Raw genomic sequence first — 14,296 nt, 5'->3', positions numbered from 1 at the left:
TATTCCACTTCCAAATGGTGGAGTATGGCAAAATAATCCTATGGTAAGCTTAGTTACACGTTTGCATTGAAATTAACAGAATTATCAACAATTCTTGTTTTTATGCGTTCAAAATGCTTTTCAGCGCGAGAGAATCACTTTTTGACCAACAATGTGTTTTTTACTTGTTTTTCTGAAATTAACAGAAATATCGACGTTTCTGTTTTTTATGCATGCAAAATGCTATTCAGAGCGATAGAATCACTTTTTGACCAACAATGTGTTTTTGACCTTACATTGTTGATTTTGCTCAATACGAATGTATTCTACCTCGAAATGGTGGAGTAATAACCCTTCGGTAAGCTTAGCAACACATTTGCATTGAAATCGACAGAAATATCAACATTTCTTGTTTTTATGCGTGCAAAATGCTTTTCAGAGCGATTGAATCACTTTTTGACCAACAATGTGTTTTTGACCTTACATTGTTGATTTTGCTCAAAACGAATGTATTCTACCTCCAAATGGTGGAGTAATAACCCTTCGGTAAGTTTAGTAACACATTTGCATTGAAATCAATAGAAATATCAACATTTCTTGTTTTTATGCGTGCAAAATGCTTTTCAGAGCGATAGAATCACTTTTTGACCAACAATGTGTTTTTGACCTTATATTGTTGATTTTGCTCAAAACTAATGTATTCCACTCCCAAATGGTGGAGTAAGGCAAAATAATCCTATGGTAAGCTTAGTTACACGTTTGCATTGAAATTAACAGAATTATCAACAATTCTTGTTTTTATGCGTGCAAATGCTTTTCAGAGCGAGAGAATCAGTTTCTGACCAGAAATGTGTTTTTGACCTTACATTGTTTATTTTGCTCAAAACTAATGTATTCCACTTCCAAATGGTGGAGTGTGGCAAAATAACCCTTGAAAAAGGGTTATTTTGACTAAGCAATCAATCTCGCAAATGTTGCATATTCTTGAAGAAAGTTGTCCAATCCCGGGTTGCTTCCAACTGACTTTATTCGTTATAAAGTAGGCATGTTTCGGCATGGTAACTGAAGCTATACGGAGGGAATTGTATCTAACACGTGGAGAGGAAAATACCGTGATCTACTTCAAGCCCCCGGGGGCTCTCTGCGCCGTCTACCTATTGATCTCTGGCCTTCTCCACCCCTTGTGCTCAGGTAGAGACCGTCAAGTGGGCGTGGCCTAGTGGGCGTGGCCGGGGTGCCGTAATGGCTGCGGCTTCTTCGTAGATATAAAGGTGCTGCTATCTGTGGCTGGAGCAGCCTCCAATAAGGTCTTGCTCCCCTTGTGGCTATGTATAGTATTTACGGCTTATATGTTTGGTCCTGCTTCATTGGGTCTATGTGTGGGTAGCTTAGATTCTTAAAATACGTAACAATCCCTCCTTGGTCATCTCAGATGACCATACAAAAATATTTTAAATCCTAAACACCATTTACCACACCGAAAACATAGTCAAAGTAGGATCAATCATCAACACCATCAACCGTGTGGGAACGACTCTCGAATAGAGAAAAACCACTCTGCGCTTCCATAATACTGAAACGGTATTCACATTGTGGGTCTCATTGGAAATACAGGTCATTGTTTAACAATACAACAATGAACATATATCTTGTTATCATACAATCACATGATCAAACAGCACACAAACAAAAGTATCCATAGAAATCCTAAGCCAATACCCTTCAGTTATGTGCTACAAGGTCATACAATTTTCAACATGTGCAAAAGTAATGTAAAAATTGGTAGTCATAATACAATTTTAAAAATTCAAGATTATTGATAGCCTAGCATGGATTCGGGTGGTTCAGGTGATCTTCGTGCATTGGTTCGCTGTTGCATGTGGGTGGTTTTGGGCGTTGTTATTATCATAGCCATTGTTTCTTCTGTCGCCGTCGGGCCTGTAATTCATGAACCCAAGACTCGTCCCTCCTTGTCAAGGGTTCAGCTCAGAGAGGTTACTTTTACATCATGGGCGCCTCCAAACAGGTTCTCCGTCGTCGTCGTGTCGGCAACAGGTGGCCTGTAAACAACCGTCTCAAAGAAGATCAACAGTACCATTATCAATGCAGCGATTCAGAAATAACGGGTTGCACTCGCAACACTACACAATAACAAACATAGTCTGGTATGTTTGTTTTAAAATGTGTTATTCAAGTAAATCCGGGATATTGATTATCTTAAATACAGTCGATTCTACTAGAATAGTATAGGTGTTGACTATTCTAGATATTACAGCTGGATAGGGTCGGGCCCCTCAGGTGATGTATCGTTCACTTTCATCGGATCATATCTGATCCCCATGTAAGCCTGAATGGCACTTGGCGCTTCTGTAGCGCCCACTGCTGTGGTGATCAGCAGATGCAGTAGCCCTCATGCGCAGGGAATACAACGGCATGACGGTGACAATTAACACGGTCTCTGCATTTATTCCCGCGACGGGCACTTACTGGATCATGCCTTTCCACCTCCCAAACATATTCTCCATCCATCCTGTGAAAGGGTCATTAATGCCGGAGTTCTCTGCCAATTCTAACCTGAGGGATTGTAATCATACCAGCGCCCTGGCCACCAACCCATCCGGAGCGATTCAAATCCTGCTGTTATTTGATCTCCTCATGTGACTGTTAGTCCTTGCTCGGCGGTGGTAGTTTGTAGGCTCCGGGTGTGTCTGCATCTGGTTCTGGAACTTTTGTTTCTATTGCAGAAATACAAACTCATGTACAGCAGTTAGTTGTTCAAAAACATATTTCCATGAATTCTAATTTTAATTGTTTTACAGTATCTACTTTGATGTAATTGCACACTACATCCCTCCTTGCGCATTGCTTCAGCCATGCGCATTGAATGACAACCAAAGCTAACAACACCGTAGTGCAACCAAGTTCCTATAACCAAAAAGATGTAAAAGGGAAATAACAATGTTAAAATGTGCATGTTCAATATCACTTCTGTGTTAACCGTATCTCATAATAACAGTTACCTTCATCATACTACCTGATTGTCCTACACTAACTATATTAGTGTATATTGGATGACCTAATCTTCATTTATTCTACCTATTGCTCGCATTTGATGTTGTCCACACTTTGATTCACTCCTATGTACATCGCATACCACATCAAACGTGAATACGCCTTATTCTCTGCACAACATCCTATTGCGCCACTTTCTGCATACCACATCAAACATGAATATGTCTTAGCAAAGTGAAGTAAAGTAAAACCCAGTTTTATCTTTACTTATTTTATATTTTATATGTCCCGGACACGTTCATTACTATTTCCAAAACAGTTTTTTTAGCTACGCAGGTCCCAGACCTAACTATACCATTACATGAACAGTATTTATTATTATAATTATCTAGTTTTTTGTTGGTCAACATCAAATCGATACATTAATTCAACCTTCTGACTTACTGACCTACCCGATTTCTCCCTGTGTGAGCCCGTGAATGACAACTCTCCCGGGGCCTCCCCATGAGCCCCACCGTTACCACCTCAGAACACTGCAGGAACGATTAGTCGATTAACGTGTGGCTCGGAGGCTCCCAGGAAGTGCCACAATCCTACGGCTGACACCCGGTGAATCTTGAGCTAGGTCAATCAAAACCGTCTAAACTAGGTAGAATAAAGAGTCATCCAAACCTACAACAATTATGCACATCTGGGTATTAAATATATGGTGATATTCTACAAACAAAACAAAAACAACCTAGAAGAAAAATTCAGAAGTTATCGGATGAAACAAATGTTATTGTAATTGAACTACAGCAGTTGAGCTAACTCCCGCCTTGGGCACCGGTTAAAACCATGAATGCCGGGCATCCATCACTGCTTGGGTTGCAAAGGCCTGAAGAGGAAGAACAAATTTAGTACAAATGTGAACATTTACAGATCGTTTAAACTATTAATGTTGGTGAATCAAAAAACATTGATTACAACCTACACAAATATTTGCGTGTTTTGCCGATATCAACTAGGGAGTGGCTCTCTGTATTTCAGCACCCAGACACACAGACCCTCAAATATACAAACACTTAACTAAATTTACATCCTGGTTCCAACACATGGCTAGGTGTGAGGGTGGGAGGGGGCAAGGGGAAGAAAGAACAATAAGACAAGAACCTCAACCCAACCAACAACAGCGAGGCCACTTGCCTCTCTATTGTTAGTTAAATCGAAGCCCCCGTCCCACCGTTCCCGATCTTCTTTAAGCAATATGAATAAGGAAGGGTAGGGGAAGAGAATGTTTGCAGGGACAAAGGGTGGGGAGGGGGGGATCTGACGACTGGACCTGTGGACAAAAGGATGGGGGGGGGGGGGGGGGGGGTCTGACTACTGGACCTGTGAAGACTGGGACAAAGGGAGTGGGGGGGTACACGTGTGTAGGGGGCCTGGAGGGGGGGCGGTGGGGACTTTACTTGTGTAGGGGGTCAGGGGGTCTTTTACCTTAATAATTCATCGTCTTTAATAACAATATACCAACAGACTTGAATGTAAAATGAAGCATGCAGTTTAGGGTGGCATTTAGTGGATCGGCAGATAAGATAGTATACACTCCGAACGTCCGCTATGATGCTACTGCTTAGGAACACAGACCGTGCCGGCCTCAGCGGAGAAGTGAAAGATAACTCGTTAATATACTATTTTGGCCCGATCTATACAGAGACCGATAGTGGAGGATTACCTCTCAACCAGTACCAAGAACGATTGTTAACGACGAGCACTCAAAACAACTCAAGAAAGAAGGGGGGAGGGAGGCCTTCATTGTTCCTTGCAACCGTTGAACTACACGTGTTGTTATGATCAAGGTCTAGGCCTCTGGAGCAGCACGACCGGACGGTGGCTAAAACAAACTTACACCTAAATGTTCTTATAACCAATCCTATTTCAGATTTAAAACAATGAGTTCTACTTACCTCAGACGTGTGTGGCCTGTTGAAGTTGTTTTAGCGTCGCGCCCGCCGGGATTTTCGGGACTTTCTTCCAAACGTCGTGGGTCACCAAATATGTTGCATATTCTTGAAGAAAGTTGTCCAATCCCGGGTTGCTTCCAACTGACTTTATTCGTTATAAAGTAGGCATGTTTCGGCATGGTAACTGAAGCTATACGGAGGGAATTGTATCTAACACGTGGAGAGGAAAATACCGTGATCTACTTCAAGCCCCCGGGGGCTCTCTGCGCCGTCTACCTATTGATCTCTGGCCTTCTCCACCCCTTGTGCTCAGGTAGAGACCGTCAAGTGGGCGTGGCCTAGTGGGCGTGGCCGGGGTGCCGTAATGGCTGCGGCTTCTTCGTAGATATAAAGGTGCTGCTATCTGTGGCTGGAGCAGCCTCCAATAAGGTCTTGCTCCCCTTGTGGCTATGTATAGTATTTACGGCTTATATGTTTGGTCCTGCTTCATTGGGTCTATGTGTGGGTAGCTTAGATTCTTAAAATACGTAACACAAAAGACTTTGCGAGATATCGCAAAGTTGTTGCCCCTGCATCTCTCTGCACGTTAGTTGGCGGGCCGTGCCCCTCCTTCTCGCGTGTGTGTGTGCGCGTGTGCGTGTGCGTGTGTGTGTATACAATATGAATGACTAAGCAATCAATCTCAAGTTTACCTAGCTTTGGTATGTTTAAAATAAGAATATTAAGTATTTCTTCTTATATTTGCAGGTTGACAAGGCAGTGCTATCCATCATGAGTGATGAGCAAATGGCTAAATACATCACTTCATATGGTGACAGAATAGCTGTCCTCTCCTTCTGTCAACAATCAAACACCAGCACCACCGATAAAGAGACGCTTCTACAGAAATTAAGAGCTAAAATAGGAGCACGGAAAATGAAATCAAAGAAAAAAGGAGTGTCACAATCAGGTGTGGTGGAGAGGAAAGCAGAGGGGATGACGAGACCAAAGAACAATGCAGCAGAAAAGACAACTAGAAAGATCGAAATCGGATGGCTTCATTTTACTGGCATCGATTACCATCAAGTCAGGACCCAAAATGGGGGGGGAAAGCTTCAACGGTGTCTCTGATCCTCGAACTGGGAAAGCAGCTGTTTTTCCCAGACGGAGCCTCGACAAAGGGCCGAGCAGAAGACTTTGACTTTGTTGTCTGTGATTTCAAAAGAAAGGAGATTGCTTTAAATGAATCTATCGGCAGTCTTTACCAACAAACTAAGTTAAAGCTGCTTAGATTTTACATCTGCACCAAAGAACAAGCAGCTTTAACAGATCAGTCCTTAGATGAGGATTCTCAACAGTGTTTATCCACTTCAGATGAGGCTGTATCTGCCATCACTCCCATTGATGCAGATGAAGCATTTACTGATGACCTGGAGCCTGTGCCTTCATCACGCAGCGACATCACTGATCAGGTTTGTGGCCCTAAAAAATATTTGCAAAAAATAAAGTAGTAATAATGACAGAGGCCGATGGAAATAGATTGTTGTACCTGTGATATATATGTGGGTGTGTGTGTGTATGAATTACATCAGAAAAATCTTCAAATATTATGCTTAATAGAGTAATGGAGCTTTCTTGTGCAATATTTTTTTTTATCACTATTGAATATACATTGTGAAAACGTGTTTCACCCTGCCATATTTGAAATAACCGCTTTCAAAAAAATTAAACATGATTTCTTCCATTACAGAACCTGCTTTTCCAGATGCAACCAAAGTCCAAAAAACATAGGGGCACATCCGAGATTGTGACTGCACAAGGTTCAACAAAATCCCATCGCACTCATTCAACTCCAAAAGACAATACAAAAGCCCCCATCGGCCAGGGGCAGGATACTGATTCAAGTGATGATGATGTTTTGAATCATCTCGAGCCTTCCTCTGATTTGCCTGACTCCTGCTTTGAAACTATTGATCTGACCAGTGCAGTTCTACAGGGATGATTCTCGTAAGACTACAACCACTAGTCCCACCCCCCTCTAGGGGGTGGGACCCACTGACGCTACAGACCTATTAGAGCAGTGCCAGTGGGTGGGACTTCACCAGCAGAAACTAACATCCACAGCGTCTGTAGCTAAGATAACAGAGGCTGTTGATAAAACTGAAGTACATTGGCGGAGGGTACTGGATCTGACATAGAAGATGGCTCCATGCAAAAGTTCACCATTTCGAAAGAAATACAAACGAGGACTACCGTATTTTCCGCATTATAAGGCACACCGGATTATAAGGCGCACCTTTAATGAATGGACTATTTTAGAACTGTTTTCATATATAGGGCGCACCGGATTATAAGGCGCATAGAATAGAAGATACTGCAGTCAAACGTTTGACTGGGGTTGCGTTATGCATCGACTAGACCGAGCTGTGCTAAAGGGAATGTCAACAAAACAGTCAGATAAAGTCAAACTTTATTAAGCGTTCTGACAACTCCGGTCACTCCCATGGTAACGATGTTCAAACGTTAATGTGCATATTAACAATATCTCATCAATATCTGATCAATATCAATATCTCAACAATAAGCTCACTTTTTCAGTTCATTCCCCGTCTACGAATCCCTCGAATTCTTGTGTGTCCGAATTCAACAGTTGGGCAAGTATGGCATCCAACATGCCCGGATCCCTCTCGTCATTATCCGAGTCAGTGTCGCTGCTGTTGCCTGGCAGTTCAGTGATTATTCCTGCCTTCGTGAAAGCTTGGACCACAGTTGAGACTGTTATATCAGCCCAGGCATCCACGATCCATTGGCAGATAGTGGCGTAAGTCGCCTGGCGCTGTCTCCCCGTCTTGGTGACTTGGTGACGTGATGTTCGCCTTCTTGGCCCCGTCCACACGAAGCCGATTTTTTGGGTGAAACCGCATAATGCTACGGCCACACCAAACGCGTGTAACGTGCCTAACTTGACGCTTGATCATTGTGTGTCACAAAAATGGTTCAACGCGCCTGTGGCTGCGCTGGATTTAGGAGTCTGAGGTAGGAAACCCAAACGCCGCCGTGTTTGGGTGCATGATAGAGTTTAGATCGGGTTAGATTAAATAATCTCGGATATAAATAACAATAATCGGGTTAAATAACTTCACATGATGTGTCTGGTGTGTTTCCAGCATTCGTAGTGTTGATCAGCAGATAGTCCGCCAAGACGTTGAGGTTGCTTAGCAACCAGAGACGCTGTCCATGCAAGTGAATGGAGCGTTCCCTCTTCGTCATAACTATCAAACCAAACATCCTTCACATTCAACGAGCGAACATTATGAAAGTAAAATGCACATTTCTCGCTAAAAATGTTTACATAAACGCATTTAATGGCGTAACTATGTTACTATTTCCACCCAGAATAAAGAAAGATGTCGGCCGTATGCTTCTGTGCAAGCGTCTCTACTCTCTGCCAGTGACGTCGGGTCAAGCTCCACGCTGATTTGTTCCATTAGTAGATGGAACAAGGAGGTGTCCGATAGGCGGAGATGATCAGCGGGAGTGGCCGCCAGCGAAGCTGTGCATGGTGGGAGTTGTTGTCTTCAATCCACAAGCGCCAAAAAGTCACTTTCTGCCTTTTCTCGGTCAAGACGGCACCAAATTAGAATTTTATTTTATTATTCGACTACATATAGGACCCAATTTGAATACATATTCATGCCTCCACCGGTGAAATGCTCCTTTAAGTGGATAACTTTAATGACTGATATCGCTTCTAAGCAAACTAGACGCATGGGTTTGCCTTCGCATTCTATGAATTCTTCTCATCTTTCTTGACTGAGTTTTCTGTAACTCGATCAATTATTATTATTCTTTTTTTTTTCTTTTTTTTTATTATGTGCGGGCCTGACTGAGTGAGGATGCGGGCCGCACTGAGTGAGGATGCGGGCCGCATGCTGCCCGCATCCTCCCCATTCCTGTCGTAGATGATAGCTTTAAGAGCGGAAACCCTTGAGTAGGACCATTTGTTATTAAAAAAAAGTAATGTACTTCATATCAGTAGTATTATGGGAAGCAACCAAGTTTTTTCACCAGCAGGCCATTTTCTTAATCACTTTTTATTTATTTATTTATATATCCATTAACAGTGATTATGGTTGTAATCTGAAACTCGATTAGGCGTTGGATGAAACAATTTTCCAACTTTGAGTAATTTAGTCAGTAAGCTCAGACGTGGGCCTTCTTGTTGATCAGCACCGAGCAGCATGTGAGTGCCCCGTCAACTTTGCCCTTCTCCATGTTGGACACCGGGATCAGAATGTAGTCTTTCAGCTTCTCAAACGCCTGCAAGACACAAAAAACGGTAGTTGTAGTAATCATATGAGTGAGGAGAGGCACAGTCTCTCACTTCAGCAAACTATGTATATTACTTTGGATATTTTACCATGCCACGATTTTACTTCAGGACCCACCTGGTTGCATCATGATTACCATTTCATAAAAGTGTGATCATTCTCTACACATAATAAATAAATAATAAAATGTGTGATAAATAAAATACAGTATTCCTCATTCAATCATCTATGCTTCTATCTTCCTCCTTCCTGCTACGACCCTGATGGGTCCTCCTGGCCCATCAAGGTCGTAAATCAGTTTTTAGATTAGCGTCTTCACACATCAGGTTGTAGATTAGTGTCTTCACACGTCAGGTTGTACATTCTCTTACAACTATTTTGAAGAATACTGTATTTTTATGTTGTTACAACATTGTCTGACATTTTTCACTCACAAAACTCTAAACTCCGACTTCAATCTCGCTGTGACACGGTATATAGCATTATGAAGGCCAGTGGGATCATCTAAACAGATTCCTCTGGAGTTAGGTAGTGTGTCAGATTGAGGCTTTGGGGGCCAAGAAATGTCACGTTCATGGAGTACAATTAGGAACACACAACATGTGAACACAACACAACACACAACATAATGTGCTTTATTGTTTTCTCGTCTCTTCTGTTTCCTCTCCTTCTCACGTTCCTCTTTTAATACAGTGATTACAGTGATTTATAACATCAGCGTACAATGTGGTGTTACGAAGGCTTCAACGCCTACAATGAGGCATAGTTGTGACCAATTTGGCCACACACACACACACACACACACACACACACACACACACACACACACATAGAGACAGAGTCTTTGTTTTAATTAATTAAATTAATCAATAAGGCAGCGATCTGTGTAATTGGTTGGTAATAAGAATTCACATTTTTATAGAGGAAACGGTTATGATAGAAGTGTATGCAGGCGAGTGATTACTTTGGAGCTCTCTGGAAACTCCTCTGGTGTGCAGTGAAGCAGTACGTGTCCCTTGTCGGGCAGGTTCATGTAGATGCAGTTGGCGGCAATATCGTCGGGCACCGTCAGCTTGTCATAGCGGTGGTCACTCATCTGCTGCATAATCTGCATACAACAGAAAGGTGAGGGTTAGCTAGCTGGGGTTAATGGAGGACCCAGGACCCCAGCGGCCGACCAAACATTATTTTTGTTATAACCACAGCGTGGGTGCATGCGCCCTTGATGTTTAATGGCCAGAACATCTGCCCATGGATACATACATGCTACACAAATGTAGCTCATTCTAATAAATTATATTTTTACATAATAAGTATGTAATTTTGGTTACATCTTAAATAGCCAACTATAATCGAGCCAACCTCGATTATAGTCTTTCAAAACCACAAAACAATAATGAGAAACGCCACAACCAGTGGCATTTCTCATGCTTGCTTGGGGTCTAAACTGGTCTTTCAACTATACATTATACACAAGATTGATTGATTAGGACAAGAAAAGGCACATTTCTAACTAGAACTGTTATCGAAACGCATTTTAATGCTGACACAATGTTGATATTGCATTTTCCATTGATAATCAAATGATGTCCACTATTTGTTGGTTTTCAGGGATAGCACTGTCCATAGCAACCACCATAGCAACGACAAAAAACATAATTAATGTCACCTATTTAGGGACGTTATTGTAAAAAGACTACTTTATCCGCTGTGGACCAACGTAGTTATACTACATTTCGGTGTGAGACCGGGTGGAGGGGCGTGGTTAGTTTCAGTTTTTGAGGAGGTCTACTGCAAAAATCTGAAAAATCGTATCCAAAATACGCGGCATTTACCCTTTGTTGCATTTGTTGTTTTGACTGTACATAACAAGAGGGTGCACTGTACTATCTACGCAGACCCCCCCTTCTGAAGTCGAAGCAAATTAGAAATGCATTGCTTTAAATGTTGTTCAGACCAGCATGAAAAAAAGTCCGACAAACGCTCCCATTCTAAATGCATGGGTTTAAATGTAATTCTGTGTGGAAAGAAAAAGTCTGAGAAATGCTCCTATTCAAAATGCATGGGATTTCATTTTGTTCTGTGTAGCACGAAAAGTCAGACAATCGTGCTCTGGGACACAAGATTCAATAGATTCATTTTTGTGACTATGAGCATGAAATCAAGTGATACCAGGATGGGTAATGACAACAACTCCCATGATCCCACATTAATTCACAATGTCATCAAACTTTGTGATGATTTAGAACATAAGCGTACAATGTGGCGTTACGAAGGCTTCAACGCCTACACACAAAGACCCACATAAGCCTCCTCTACCGAGTATGTTCCTCTCCAATGCAAGATCTCTGACCCACAAAATGGACTAGCTGGAACTACTCGCCAACGGTAACCGCTATGTACGAGACTGTTGCGTGTCTGTAATATCTGAGACATGGCTTTACCCGTCGATCCCGGACGCAGCCGTACAGCTGGGGGGGCGCACCATCCACCGCATTGGACACAAGGGTGGGTTTGTCTGTGTCATCGGCCGGGGTGGTGCGCTTCACCTGTCGAGTCACAGTGTACTGCTGTGGTAGCTGCTACAGCGGGCTGATTACTCCTCCACATATTGGTTAATTTGGGTGTTTTCTGTAATAATTCTTTCGCTCTTTCCTTTTTTATTTCATCTAATTTTCGTTTTTTTGCTCCGCTCTCATGTTTCCTTTGGCCCGGCATTTTCGCTCGTTTCTTTTTTTTTTTTTATGGATTTTTGTCATTTGACCTTCAGCGACCGGAGGCCCCCCTAGCGGCGAGGCCTGGGGCTACAGCCCGGTCAGCCCATTCGTTAGACACGGCCCTGCCGCCCAGTAGCACTCACACCCATCATTATGAAGTGCTTCGAGCGGCTGTTCCTACACCACATAAAAGCCAACCTCCCCCCGACATTAGATCCTCACCAGTTCGCTTACAGAGCGAACAGATCCACGAGGACGCCATTGCCATAGCCCTTCATGCTGCGCTGAGTCACCTGAAACACCGGGAGAGCTACGTCAGGATGCTCTTCATTGACTACAGCTCAGCCTTCAACACCATCATCCCGGCTATCCTGGTCTGCAAACTGTCAGCTCTGGGTCTCGACCCGCTCACCTGTTCCTGGATTAGTGACTTCCTCACAAATCGACCCCAGAAGGTGAAACTCAGTCCCCACTTCTCCTCCACCCGCACCCTCAGCACAGGCTCTCCACAGGGGTGTGTGCTGAGCCCACTCCTGTACTCTCTGTACACCTTCGACTGCAGTCCCACCCACCCCAGCAACACCATAGTGAAGTTCGCGGACGACACAACGGTGGTGGGACTGATCTCAGAGGGAGACGAGTCTGCCTACAGGGATGAGATCCTGAAGTTAACATCGTGGTGTTCAGACAACAACCTGGCATTGAACATCACAAAAACTAAGGAGATCATCCTGGACTTCAGGAAAAGCAGAGCAGACCCGGCTTCCCTCTACATCAACGGTGACTGTGTAGAGAGAGTCCACACCTTCCGCTTCCTGGGCACCATGATCTCTGCTGGCCTCTCCTGGACTGCCAACACGGCGGCGGACGTCAAGAAGGCTCAGCAGCGGCTTCACTTCCTCAGGGTGCTCAGGAGGAACAACGTGGGAGAGAAGCTGCTGGTGACCTTCTACCGCTCCACCATCGAGAGTCTTCTGACGTTCTGTATCTCAGTTTGGTTTTCACAGTGCACTGAGGCAGAGCGGAAGAAACTCCAGGGAGTGGTAAACACCGCACAGAGGATCACTGGCTGCCCCCTCCCCTCCCTGAAGGACATATACATCTCCCGCTGCCTAAGCAGAGCGGAGAGAATGACAGCTCCCACCCTGGCTTTCACCTGTTCGACCTGATGCCCTCTGGCAGGCGCTATAGGTCCATCAGAACTAGGTCTTCACGGTTCAGAGACAGCTTCTTCCCAAAAGCTGTATCCACCCTGAACACACACATGCACTGACCCCCGACTGACTGACCCCCCCCTAACCTCCCACTGCTGTATTGTACTTTACTTTATTTTACTTTATTATTTATTTTACATTATTTACATTTCTATTTGGTATACTGTTGTTCTTGTTCTATTTATATATTTATGTATTTTCTCGAATGCACCAATTGGGAAATGACAATAAAACGCTTTCTATTCTATTCTATAATGAGGCATAGTTGTGACCCATTTGGCCACACACACACACACACACACACACACACACACACACACACACACACACACACACACACACACACACACACACACACACACACACACACACACAAAATAAGAAGTGATAGTTATAGTGTAGAGTGAAACACGAAAAACAAAACTTTTTCTTTTATTTATTTTATTTTGTGATTTGTTACCGTTACTGTCTGGAGATCAGTAAAATGTATATTTATTTTAATTTAACAATTCAATAGTTAATTAAAGATGTTATATCAATCAATCTCAACACATCGGCCTGGCCTAAAGAAAATAACAGTTTATATGTTGACTGCTTCCAATGTTGTGTTGGTCATGCTAAAGAATGATTTGCTTTTTTAGTGAATAATACAAAACATGAGTAAAAAAAACAAAGTAAAAAAATTGCATATTAAATCGCAATCACAATATTGGTCAAAATAATCGCAATTAGATTATTTCTCCATATTGTTTAGCCCTAGATCACAGCCAAAAAACTTAGAACATGACAAACTAGGGTCAATGTTGTATATTAAATCTTGCATTTTCACCAACTGTAATGAGTTGTAATGATCACCATCCAAACAAAAGTGTATAAGGAAAATATAGGTGCTGATAGTCTCTGCACATTAGAGAAGGTTTGAAAGGTGTTTTTAGTGATGTATTATAAATACAGTTTTTACCCCCTTGAGAAAGTACTTTTTTTACTTTCAATGATATTATTGGATTATGTGTTACTAGAAACGGTAACACTTTATTTGAGGGTATCTACATAAGTGACATGTCACTGTCATAACTATGACATGACACTCATGAACATGTCATAAACGTTTATGACTTCTG

General features: G+C 42.7%; 1 protein-coding gene across 1 annotated transcript in view; it reads right to left on the bottom strand.

Annotated features, from left to right (window-relative positions):
• Positions 1 to 8,988: 8,988 nt before the first annotated feature.
• ddah1 (dimethylarginine dimethylaminohydrolase 1) overlaps positions 8,989 to 14,296 on the bottom strand; it is a 107,384-nt gene continuing 102,076 nt past the window's right edge. The window contains exons 5-6 of the mRNA XM_030372388.1: positions 10,209 to 10,352; positions 8,989 to 9,233 (exon numbers count right to left, since the gene is read on the bottom strand). Coding sequence (XP_030228248.1) covers positions 9,117 to 9,233; positions 10,209 to 10,352 — 261 coding nt within the window. The 3' untranslated portion in view covers positions 8,989 to 9,116. The remainder of the gene's footprint in view (positions 9,234 to 10,208; positions 10,353 to 14,296) is intronic.

The sequence above is a fragment of the Gadus morhua genome, chromosome 12, assembly GCF_902167405.1.
Source record: "Gadus morhua chromosome 12, gadMor3.0, whole genome shotgun sequence".
Lineage (NCBI taxonomy): Eukaryota > Metazoa > Chordata > Actinopteri > Gadiformes > Gadidae > Gadus > Gadus morhua.
This window is presented reverse-complemented; position numbering and strand designations above follow the sequence as displayed.